The 12576-nt window shown below is 38.8% G+C and overlaps 2 protein-coding genes across 11 annotated transcripts in view; both read left to right on the top strand.

Moving 5' to 3' along the window:
• LOC126997354 (protein unc-79 homolog) overlaps positions 1-12576 on the top strand; it is a 236389-nt gene that overhangs the window by 179895 nt on the left and 43918 nt on the right. For 9 of the 10 annotated variants that reach the window (XM_050858421.1, XM_050858414.1, XM_050858416.1 and 6 more), the window contains 9 exons: positions 3758-3853; positions 4097-4208; positions 4591-4686; positions 5301-5600; positions 6060-6187; positions 6485-6593; positions 7653-7729; positions 8024-8117; positions 11684-11780. In XM_050858421.1, the coding sequence (XP_050714378.1) occupies positions 3758-3853; positions 4097-4208; positions 4591-4686; positions 5301-5600; positions 6060-6187; positions 6485-6593; positions 7653-7729; positions 8024-8117; positions 11684-11780 (1109 nt within the window). The remainder of the gene's footprint in view (positions 1-3757; positions 3854-4096; positions 4209-4590; positions 4687-5300; positions 5601-6059; positions 6188-6484; positions 6594-7652; positions 7730-8023; positions 8118-11683; positions 11781-12576) is intronic. The other variant, XM_050858417.1, reaches the window with a different exon arrangement.
• Positions 9690-11675, top strand: LOC126997357 (dynein regulatory complex protein 9-like). Its single transcript, XM_050858422.1, has one exon. The coding sequence runs from the start codon at positions 10175-10177 to the stop codon at positions 11177-11179; it is 1005 nt and encodes a 334-aa protein (XP_050714379.1). The 5' UTR covers positions 9690-10174; the 3' UTR covers positions 11180-11675.

The raw sequence follows: 12576 nt of genomic DNA, 5'->3' as shown, positions 1-12576 counted from the left end.
TTTTCAACCCTACCTATTAGCACTTCCACCAATGAGCGATCCTTTAGTGCCCTTATATTGCTTAAAACATACCTTAGGAATGCAATGAGTGAAAGTTGTTTAAATGGACTGGCCTTACTTTGTGTATTGTGACACAAATCTTGATCATGAAGTCCTTGATGAATTTGCATGTAAGAACAGACGCATAAATTTGAGATAAACCAGTTTCAATGTATTGTTGATAACAGTAACTAATCTAATTCATCTAGTTAATTTTTATTTTATATTCATAAAACACCTGACCCAGTTTCCATGTATCTTGTAAAAATATGTATTACAGCAGCAGCCTGTATAAACGAAGATTATACATGTTATATGAATATAACATTTTTTTCCTCGCCAGTATATTACTTTTTTATCAGAACATGTAGTTCTAAAGTAAGCAGTGTTGTTTCGAGAGTAGATTTTTGCAGTCCAAATTACAGAAATGAACAAGATTTTAAAAGTAATGTTCGCTCAAGTAACATAAAATTAGTACTTTTAAGATTATTTAAATCTCCCAAATTTATGTTGTACTTATATGCTACCACAAACTTCTAAAATGTACAATGTATGTATATGTATGTATCAATGCAGGTATGTATAAAAATAATAAATTTATCCTAGCGATTTAACCCGAATCCTCAAGCTGTATGGGATCCCTGCGCTTGCAATAATACTGGACGCAGAAAAATTATAATATATATATATATATATATATATATATATATATATATATATATATATATATATATATATATTTATAGATATATATATATATATTGGCCCCCCCCCTCCCTTTTCAATTTTCTGGGTACGCCACTGCTTCTATGTGGAAAACTATACTTTTTCAAATCACTCAAACAGGTTCCTTTATTAACCCTTTCAGTACGGTAATGCCGACGTCGGCGTCACCGTATGGAAAGGGTTAATCCTCTTCTAAACCTCTTAATCCACTTTGCATTTGAGAAGAGATCTTCTCTGTCCACCATGTCCTCATCAAACTTATTTACCAACTTATTAGATGGTGTGATCTCTCTCCTCTTTTCCATTTTTTGTTGTCATTGTTTCTCTCCTTAATCTCTTCATACATCATATTCGAAGTTTCGAGTTCTGGGATTTTTTTCGCTCTTCTGTATCCTTTCCAGCTTCTGATATCCTTCTTTTTGTGAGGCAACCACACAACTGCAGCATATTCAAGTTTTGGTCTTTTCATATTTTCATCATTTCTTTCTGTCCATAATGTGGAATGATGCTCTTATATTTTGCATCATCCCAAACAACTTGTTTCTGGGGTTAGTGTGTCTTGGGAGTGTGTTCTTGTATCGTTTTCTTCTCTCTTTTCTTCATGTTTTTCTTTTTTCCCATCTTATCTTTTCTTTTTCCTTTTTTTTTTTTTTTTTTCCTTTTTCTTTTTTTCCATTTTGTTTTCCCATGCATTAAATTCTGTCTCCATCTCCATCTGTCCACTCATTCTACTCAGGTTCTTCTTTCTCTCTTCTCGTCTTCCTCCTGTCCACTTTTCTTATTAACTGCAAAAACTTATTCATATAACTTTTATACCTTTGGCATATCATTTTATATATATTATGAACATTATTGGTGCTAGAACTGAGCCTTGAGAAACTCCTCTCTCTACTCTCTGATCTTGATCTCTCCTCTCCTAATCTGTCTCTCTCTTCCCGTTTAAGTAATCTCATCCCTCGATAACTTGCTGCCCCCTCCCCACTGCTGTAGTCCAGATTTTTACCTCCCTGTGTGAAACCTTGTCAAAGCTCTTTTCAAATCGTGATATATCCTCTCTCTTGCACCATGTCTATTTATATATATATATATATATATATATATATATATATATATATATATATATATATATATATATATATATATATATATATATATATATATATATATATATATACAAAGAAAGAGCGCACAAGCAAAAAAAAAAGTAAAAAAAAAAAACACTTGCCGCTCCACAACAGAGAATAGTATAGAGTAGCACAAAAGAAATCAATTTATTTATCGTTTTTTTTTTTTTTTCGGTTCGACCCCATTTTTTTTTATTATACTTTCACAGATCTAATTTAGTGGTTCAGTTTTATCTCCACTTTTATTAATTGGTACACTGTTCACTCTCTTCCATTCTAAGGGCATTTTTCCTGTATTTATAGAGCATGTTATTATGTCATAAAGTGGCTCCAATAATTCATTTATACACTTTTAGCACTTGTCCCGAGATTTCATCCGGTCCCATTGCTTTCCTTCCATCTTGACCTTGTGTCCCAGGGTAATGGGTTATTTCCCACCACAGACTCAATGGCTAACATGATAGAGATGAGCACCAAGGCCACAGACAGCTTTAGTATATGCCCCCAACTTTATCCTCACCTGAGTCCATTATGTCTGGACAGATTCATGAGGATGAGTTGAGGGTTATGTGGAACATGAAGTAATTTGTGAATGATGTATGTTTGTATTTATCTAGCTGTAGTGTATCTGAGCTTTACCAAGGGCCTGTTATCCTGTATATATATTTTTATCTAACATACTTTAATGAGAATGCTTATTGTGTGTACTGTTTCCGTTTCAGGGTTTTGCATTTCAAAGTTACAGCTTGAGAAGCTGTGCTCTTTACAATATTTAGATATAAAATCATTCTTCATATCCCTCAACTTTTTCAGCATGAAGGTAATAGAAAATGGAAGCAGATGGAACTCAGCAAATTCATTTCAAATGTCATTACCTTTAACTATACCTGAAGAATAGGCCACGAATTTGGTAGGATTGTAAAAATGCAGACATGAATCATTTGCAGAGATAGGTTTTAAATGTGTCAAAAGAAGACACTACCAACTTCAAGCCTTAGATAATTGGTAAATTCCTTGAAGTGGTGTAGGATTGCAACTATTAAGGTGTCATAATTTGAAGTAAATGTTCTCATACAATTTAGAACAATGTAAAATAGAAAAGCAGCTAAAGTTATGACAGGCTTTAATATAAAGTAAAGATGCAGCAAGTGATGCCAACAAGGGAAATTTATCTGTCAGTGTTTCCCTTTCCTTTCATTAGTCATTCATATCTAAATGTCTGTTTGTTATCAATCATTGCTAATTCACTCATCTTCCTTGACTCCCACATTATCTTAGAATAGTTGCATGTGATGAAGATAGAACTTATTTGGTAAATATTCTAACATATATTATCTCTGTCAAGATCACAGGCTAAATGCACATCTATATTAATTCCTATATCGATGTGTTTTATTGCCAAAAGTAGTGCGTCAGCAAAAGCTTGTTAGATGTCTCAATAGGAAGTGAATTTATTGTAGTTTAACAGTATGCCCTGTTCTTGTTATATTGAAGGGTTCCCTTTTAAAATTGGTGATTGAAGGATTAATGAAAATGTGAATCTAACCAGTGATCTTGACAAGAAAAAATTTGTTATAATATCTAGATATTAGTGATCTTTTTTATACACTAATGTATATATCCAAAAACATTACTTTTTTCAGCCACGTGTTTTGTAAAGTAACCTTTCCTGCATCTAATGTCAGACAAAGGAAGTGGTTATAATGATGCTGTGAATAATGTTATGTGTGTGGGTGGGTGTGGATGTGTTTATGTGTTCAGTCTGTCTGTCTGTCTGCCTGTCTGTCTTTTTATTTTGTTTCTTTGTATACATTAATCCCCTGCTTGCCTGACCTTTCTGCATGTGTTCCTTCTTCCCTGGTATATAGAAGAAGTTGATGCCGGTATGCAAGCCCAGGGTCCAGCGCATGGTCACAGTGGATTTGGGGTACTTGGGCCGAACTAGTTCACCCCAACACACCCAGGTAACCCCTCATCACTCCTTCATACAACTCTCCTCTATCACCCCACTGGATATGTTTGCCAATTCGCATCAACCCATCTAAGTAGTAGCCAGGAAAATATTATTCAGTAGAAATGAGCAAAGGTATTAAATGGAAAGAATGAAATTTGATGATTAAACTTTATTTTGACTATTTAGTTTAATTTCTTACCCTCCCACCCTTCTCATCACAATGATAAGACATTACATAACTTATCTCCTCCAGAGGTCACAACGAGGAGAGTCCAGGAGGTCTCATCAGGTTACCAGCAGCAGTAGCAGCAGCAGCAGCCACCTCTCCCCCAAAGCCATACCCTCCCACCTACGTGCTGCCTTAGGTGAGTCAGTCACATAGATTTGTCATGGGGAGAGAAGAAAATTTGTATTAGAAAACTGGCTCATGAAAGAAGCTGTTAAGTAGGATTTTATATATACTATTTATTATTCTCTGTTTGTATTATTTCCTCAACTTCAGAATCCAGACTTTTAGGTTGCCTTAAAGAATTCAGACTTTTATTGAGACTATAATTTCTAGCCTTTAAAAATTCTGGCTATTGAAAATTTTCAGATCATGGGAATCCAGATTAATGGGCTTTTTCAGTAATTATGATAGTAGGAAAATTCTAGACATAAAGAATTAATGATATACAATTTCATGATATTGGGTAAAGTAGACCAGTGAGTCTCCATCCTTGACCTTTCTTATAATTTTTCCACTAGGTGAGGGTTTCCGTCCCATCGACCCACAAAGACGCACTAAGTTTGATCCTGATGCCACTGCCTCCTCCCATGAGCGCCTGCTGCCAGTGGGGCCGGGTGAGTGCCCTGTATGGGCATTAGAATATAGTCAGGATGTTCAATATTGACAATTATTATTGAAAAATATTATTTTTTCTGATGTTTTCCTTATTTTATATTCTTTTATCATTCTATCCAATCCTCTGTACAATGATTCCTAGTTTCTTGAATGAGTAATATCTTACTTTTGTAATGGAGGGTCACTCTTAGTACATTTCTGTTTAGCTTATTATTGTTAGCTGTGTGGGAGTGGACTTCCACAAGATGTATTTTCACTCACTTCTGTCTCAGCATTTATCTCATCCTAACTCAGTGTAATATCCACTCTCCACCTGAAGAATGTGATTTCCTCATGACATTTATCTAAAAGTCCTCGGGTGGACACCACACACCTTTTAAAAAGCTGTACTTCATTTAACTGACCCCTTTACAGAAAATATCCTTTGCATATTCTTAACTGAGAATCATAACTGTGTATTTTATATTACAGTTATTGAGAAATAATTCATATAATTGTGGGGTGTTACCTTAGTTAATCTGCTGCATCAAAGCTTTGCTATACTGCATATATAGTACATGCATCTGCCATACAATATTAATACTTGCCATCCCATTCTGTTTCTGTTTCAAAGCACCAGGAAAGTGCAGTACAGCAGAGTCTGGGTGTGGGCAGCAGGAAGCAGTGAGAAGAGAGGGGGAACTACAAATAGGTCGTGTGGTGGTACAAGAGGCCCCAGTGCTGGAGGAGGCAGTGGTGTCCAAGGTAACAGTGGAGGAAGCAGTCAGTGTTCGACAAGCAAGGGTGGAAGCAAAACATGTACGCAGTGGAGGGCCTCACCAAACCTCTGGAGCCTCTAAAGAAGAAGCAGCCACTTTCCTTCACCATCGCTCCCCCCAGTCCCCACTTTCTCTCATGGACCTGATGACACTGGGTGAGGAATGCTTTGTTTTTATGTTGTAATGTACGTACCATGCCTGTGTGCCTCCCTGGTGAAGTGATCAACAAGTAAAGCTATAAATCTATTGGCCAAGCTTCAATCCTGGACCAGAGCAGTTGGCAGTTGTTCATCCTCCCTTTCAGGCTGGATAATAAATGGGTATACCTGAGGAAACTAGCAAAAGGCAACTGTGGTAACACTTGCCCTGTGTCTCAGGATAGTGGATTCTAACCCACCTGAGACTTGAAGGCCAGTGAGATGGAGATGAACACCGAGGTCATGCGTGGATTAGTGTACGCCCCCATCTTTACCATGCTTCTGTGTTGTTCATTTGTTTTGAAGGTAGCTCTTGACAGTGCATGTTGTTCTTTCGAAATCTCCATCCATGGCTGGTCTTAAAATGATTCAAGCCATTATAAAGGGGATGTGGAGTAACTGTGTTTTCACTTACAGGATCACCAGTGGAGGTGGATGAACATGGTGGGGCACCTACAGACTCACCTGGGACCAAGGCAGTTTCTCCTCCTGATGTATTGGAGCTCCCAACTCCTGAGAGGCTCTTACCAGTTGGAGGGGAAAAGGTGTGGTCATGCTTTCTACTGTTGCATTAAACTTTCTCTATGTACATGTTACAGTCCTGCTTTTGTCATTAGAATATTGGTGGTAATAAAGGACAGCTTGGTTGAGATATGTGTGTGGTTAATTGTTGAGTATCCACAAGAAAATCTATCTTGTTTTCTTGGCTTGTTTAAGTCTAGTGTTGCGCTCATTCTGTTTGTTACAACATTATGACTTAAAAAAAAGACCAAAGCTATGGTAATATGATCAAAAAGGCAGTGCTTGTAAGGTACTGAAACTGTATATTTTCTACCTTACAGGCAACACCCAGCAAGAAGTTGGAAGATGGGCAGCCAGGGTCTATTCTGGAGAGAGTCTGGCAGGCCTTTGGTGACTGGGCCAATGGCAGCAACAAAACACAAAGCCAAAGTTAGTGTCACTGTGCTCTATGGTGGGGGGAAAGATCAATTCACAGATTAAAAATGGAAAGTCTTTCTCCACTGCCTGATGTCACAAACAACTTTCCTCCATCCCTTCCTCATTCACTGAACATCCAACAAGTCACTTCTATCACTCACAGTTTTCTTCTCCATCCATTCCTCTCATCTGTTTCTGACATTCCCTGTCACCCTCTGCCTCACTCTCATACACTTTCTTTGCACATCTGTCATCTATCCTATACAAAAAGCTGAATTTACCTGTCTGCAGCTCTAACATCCTGTACTTTTTGGGGATGGCTGTGACAGGCCTCCAGTTCTCCCTGTGTCATGCCCCGGGAGCTTATTTTTCTAGTTCCTCTATTTCCCAACACGTCCTCTGCGTATATCGAAACACACGAGAAATTAATCAAGATCAGGGTATTCGCCGGCTGCTTCGGATTGAACCCGCGACCAGCGTGACGGGAGAGCCACTCCTTACCGAGTCGGCCAAAGAGGTACCCCACTGGCTAAGTGGGTTATGGGAGGCTCGTTCATCAGGCATAGTCGCCGCACAACACCTGCTCATACTATACTGTTTGCAACATTCCCCCCTCTCCTGCCTCTCTCCTTCAAGTAGAGGGAGTCTGTCGTACGATAATCCGCTTTGCATTAAATTTGCAACTACACGAGCTACCATTATATTCCAATTTTCCTCTATGATGATAGCAGTCACTATAACAATAGTATGATATTCTCCTACTCATAATTTTTTTAATGGAGCTCAGAGTGCACCACATGCTGCTTATGATGATCCTAAAGTTTGTTCATGGATCACCTATCCTATTGATGTTTCTGGAATCCACACTTGGAGGTAATATTTTTTTAATATTGACTGGATGTTGTGTCATAGCATCACCCAGTAAAATATTCTTTGGTAAGAGCAAGATTTTTGTCAGCTGTCATGGGAGGAAAAGATGGGCCCCTTGATAATAATAATAATAATAATAATGATATTTGATGTATCTAAAGGTCTGATTAATGTGTTTCTTCCTCTCCATTTTGTTTTTAGGCAGTGACTGTGAGCTTCAGGAGGTGGTGGCTCACCGGGAGGCTCAGAAGGAGACTCACAAAACTCTCAAGCATAAGGTGGTGTACAGTATCCGTTACATTTTTAGCATAGGGTGCCTTTTATAAATTATCTGGGAAATGCACCTTTTGTAAGCTTGGAAGATAAATCCATTACATCCTTTGGACCTTGATGGGTTTTGAAAATTCTCTTCATTTATGTTGCTGGGATTTATAATTAATGAGCCATGCCTGTGGGGTTCCATTTGTGTCCTTCTCAATTAAACTTGGCTTTGAATTCATTTATGGTTTTGGGCTGTAGTTGAGAAGCATGGATAGAGTAGCTGAGCCACAGTAAGTGTTATCCCATTACAGATTGCTGGAGGTAAAGGGACAAGTGGTGACACCAACACCTCCACTGAAGATGCCACTGACACTTCCAATTCCTGCACCACAGCAACCAATTCTGGTGAGATTTGAGTTTAGCCCGGTTGCTAGTTTAGCTTCCAGCAAAGTAGAAGTGTGTGGCCAATTGGTTGTGATAATTATTTGAAGATCTAATAGGTTAGCATCTTCTGATGGTATTTTCAAAAGTATTTACTTATATATTTAGAAAGTGATATGTATATGAAAAGTGCTTGAAGAATGTTATGTAGTCTTTTTTTTTTTTTTTTTTCAGAATAACTAAGTCTATGCTATATTCTCATTTTCTTTTGAGTTGCTCTGGTCACCTCTGGTGTTTAGACCCAGTAACCATAGCAACCAGACATAATGCACAAGTCAGATTTAAAGAAACAAGGCTTTGTACATGTTGCAGTTACCTCCAGTGATTGAATCTTACATTTTTTTTATTAATGTGAGAAAATTTTGTGGATAATGTTTTTGTTATATACTGGGGCAAAGTCCTATGAGTGAAAAGACTCAAAAATATTGCAGATTAAGGAAGTAATCTGGTTTTAGATGTTGATGTTTAATGAGATTAGAAACAAATATCATGTACAGTAAACTCTCTGTTTAGTGTGAGAGAGGTACCAAAAAAATATGCACTATATGGAGGGGTTATTTCAGTGAAATTCCTCGATTTGGGACTGGTGGGACTTTGGTAAATATTTCCTCCATTACCAATTCCTATTTTTGGTGCCTCTTGTATTTGATAGTTTTTAAGATCATTTTAGTGTTTTAGGCATCATTTGTTGTGTAAATGAATAATAACCATGCTACAACCATGACACTCATATAAAGGTTGGTATTATTCATGCACCAGTATCTCAATAACTACTTGCCCAGCTCCTCTTCAGGATTCAGGAGGGACTCAGTCTCTTGCCTGATGCATGTTTGCCAGTGGCCTTCCACATGTTATTGTGTTTATTAGACATTTTTATTGATTCTCTCTCTGATTAATGTAGATGGGGTCTGTGTGGTCTGATTTTCTGTGCAAATCCATGTAAATTCTCTCTCTCTCTCTCTCTCTCTCTCTCTCTCTCTCTCTCTCTCTCTCTCTCTCTCTCTCTCTCTCTCTCTCTCTCTCTCTCTCTCTCTCTCTCTCTCTCTCTCTCTCTCTCTCTCTCTCTCTCTCTCTCTCTCTCTCTCTCTCTCTCTCTCTCTCTCTCTCTCTCTCTCTCTCTCTCTCTCTCTCTCTCTCTCTCTCTCTCTCTCTCTCTCTCTCTCTTACAGACTGACCTCTGTCACACAGTTTTTTTTATCTATGCCCCTAATTTAATTCACATTGTATGGAGGATAGCTGTTATATGAAAAATGTTTCCTAAATACAGGTCTCACTTTATAAGGAAATCCTTAAAAAGAAATGCACTAAATGGAGGGGCTATTGTAATCACAAGTTAACCCTTTCACGCACCACAACGCGATTCACGTCAAAATGGAATCGTCTACATGAGCTTTTGACTCGAATCACGTCAAAACTTTTAAAAATCCGCCAGAAATAAAGTATCCTTCAGAATCACGTCTTTTTTTTCTCTTTTTTTGTTTTTTTTTTCCATCAAAGATCCAAACTAAACCTTTAAAATAAACTAATTGTCAACTCTCTCGTGCTGTTGGATTTGAAGTGATAATTGCCCGTGGTTTAGTTGCCTCTCAGAGTCAGTAAACTTCATTATTTATTTGCATTTCTTGATATTTTTTCATTCATAAGGCAGAATAATCTCTTCCAAAACCAACGAAAATTAATAATGCCAGGAAAAAGAATACTCGCGAGTGAAATCGATAACATGATAAAAAATTTTGCTGCACGGTCAGGCCATTCCGCGAGGCCCTCAAGGGAGCCCCAGACGGATGTCACAGTGGAAAGAGAAACTTATTAAACTTTTGGTGCGTGAAAGGGTTAATGTTGAAAATGTAGTGCTGTATTAGCTTAGGAAAAGACATTGCATATCAACCTTGGAACAAATGATTAAAAAGCAATAATTTGGGACCTAATGTTTAGGTCAGTGTAAATTCAGAGCCCTTACAAAGAAGAAAAATCTTTAAAAGTGACAGTGTGAAAACATTTAAGGATAAATTTTGTTTAAAATGTGTTTGGAGCCCAAAATTGCCAAGATGTTCAGCCGCCTCATCCACAAGGCTGAGCTCAGCACCCGCCTCATCTTGGAGCTACTGCCACCACCCCCACCCAAGCCAGGAGGTACTGGGGATGAAGAAGAGGGTGGGACAGGAGAGGACTGTGGGGAGGAGCGTATCCAGGTCCTCTCCCTTCGCAAGTTGCATGAGGATTTGCGCTACTTTGGTCAGGTGTTTAGAGAAGTGGCAGAGGAGCTGCAGGTACACCACACCTTTACACACCTATTGGAATGTGTGGAAGCAGAGAAGGAGGAGCAGCAACGCAAGGCAGAGTTCATTGCACTGCTTCAGGGGCAGCGTTGGCGGGCACGTCAGTTTGGGAGAAGCAATCGCCTGCGTGGCCTCCAGCAGGAGCTGCGGGCAGTACAGCAAGATACTCTTAATATGATACTGGAAAAGGACAAAGAAATTTCAGACCTCTTGGTGACCATTACTGATGCAAAGCGACTCAATCCAAGGCGGGAGGAATATGAGCAGAAGGCAGCTGAGGTACAGCTAGAGAACCTGCATTTCTTGCTGGAGCGTGAGGAGCAAGCCACCTGCCAGGAGAGTGCCAGAGTAGGCCGAGAAATACCCCAGGAGGTACGAGTTCACACTGCACTCAGTGGTTTTCTTCAGGAGAGCTGTGCCCGCCTGGAGGCACTCATTGAAGAGTGGCAACAATGCTTCACCACCCATGTGGAGGAGAAGGGACAGGAGGTGGCAAAGTGGAGAAAGGAAGTGAAAGGAGTGCAGGAGAAGCTGGCAGAGGTGATACAGCAGCGTGAAGAAATGCAGGAGGTGGTGGAGAAACATGAGGCAGAGGAGGAGGCAACACGGCTTCGGCAGGAGGAAGAGAAGCAGCAGCATGATGCAGCAGCCAAGATCCAGGCGTGGTGGCGTGGCAGCATGGTGAGACGTGGCCTTAGTGCCTCACTCAAGAAGAAAAACAAGAAGGGGAGGCCAGCTAAGAAGTAGAAAAAGAAAATGGAAAATATAAAGTGAAGTACATAGGAGCTGAAAATATAACTCAAAGGTTGATTCATCAGGATAATTATAATGTGGGAAATGAGTGCCTTAAAAAGTTAAGCTGATAAAGCAATAATTGTGAAAACTACTAGACAGAAAATGTAAAAATTATGAAACGGAAAGAAAACTATCCACTAAAGAGAGCACGAGGTGAACTCATACTTGTGCCTCAGTATTACGATCATCCAAATATGTTATTTTAGTAATACTCAAAATCTAGACTAAAATTTTTCATCTGCATCTGGATCTTCACAAAACACATGGAATGGTATATATTACTGGAATATTTTAATCTGCCTTTTTCATATGCTTGTATTGATTCATGAGAAAATTTTGTATATTCAGTGTTGTAATTTGCTACTTTTTACAGAGACATAAATTTGCAGTTCTATTTCCTAGCAGAATATCTTTGAAAGAATTTCATCCATCTTTTTGTTTATTGTCATGAAACAGGGCCAGGTGACGTGGCTCTGGGGAAGGGGCTGAGTGGGCAGACACAGCTGATGAATGAAGAGAGTGAAGATGATGCCAAGAAGGAGAACTTTTGCTGGTGGGTTCCTTTGCACTGCACATCTCAAGCCTGCATGTATTTAGCTATTTGTAGTCCACCAGGCCTGAGCTAAGCTCAAATAGTCCCGTCTCCATATTTACATTTATCCAGCCTTTCCTTCATTTGTTGGACACTGTTCGCCTCCACCACCTCTTCCCGCAAGCTGTACCATGTGTTAACACTTCCATGTGGAAAACTATACTTTTTTGTCATTCAGACAGGTTCCTTTATTAAGTTTCTTCCCATGTCCTCTCAGCCTCTGCATTCTCGCAGTTAAGAAGAAATAATTTCTGTCCACCTCATCAGAGTTATTTACCAACTTATACAGCATGATCAGATCTCCTCTCTCCCTTCTTTGTTCCAGCGTCATCACGTCATCATCTCTTTCAATCTATGTCATATTGGAGAGTTCTGGGACCATTTTAGTTGCAATTCTCTGTATCCTTTCCAACTTTCTGATATCCTTCTTTTTGTGAGGCAACCACACAACTCCAGCATATTCAAGTTTTGTTCTTATCAATATTATTATTTTCTTCATCATTTCTTTGTCCATAAAATGGAATGATATCCTTATATTTTGCATCATCCTGTAGGTTTCTCCAAATAGCTTGTTATGTGCTTTTCTTGGGATAGTGTGTCTTGCATCATTCTCCCAAATCTTTTTCTTCATGTACCACCTTTAAGTTTTCTTCCCCTATCCTGTATGTTTTCCTTGGTCTTTTTTTACTTTTTTTTTTTGTTGTGTGTGTATTTACCTAGTTGTATTTACCTAGTTGTAGTTTTACAGGGCCTGGGC

This window comes from Eriocheir sinensis, chromosome 12 (assembly GCF_024679095.1).
Source record: "Eriocheir sinensis breed Jianghai 21 chromosome 12, ASM2467909v1, whole genome shotgun sequence".
Taxonomy (NCBI): domain Eukaryota; kingdom Metazoa; phylum Arthropoda; class Malacostraca; order Decapoda; family Varunidae; genus Eriocheir; species Eriocheir sinensis.
The sequence above is the reverse complement of the archived record's forward strand: the minus strand, read 5'-3'. Positions and strand labels throughout refer to the sequence as shown.

Bases quoted from the DNA above. Each gene is read 5' to 3' on its own strand.
- LOC126997357 (XM_050858422.1), top strand. From the start codon at position 10,175: ATGTGTTTGGAGCCCAAAATTGCCAAGATGTTCAGCCGCCTCATCCAC.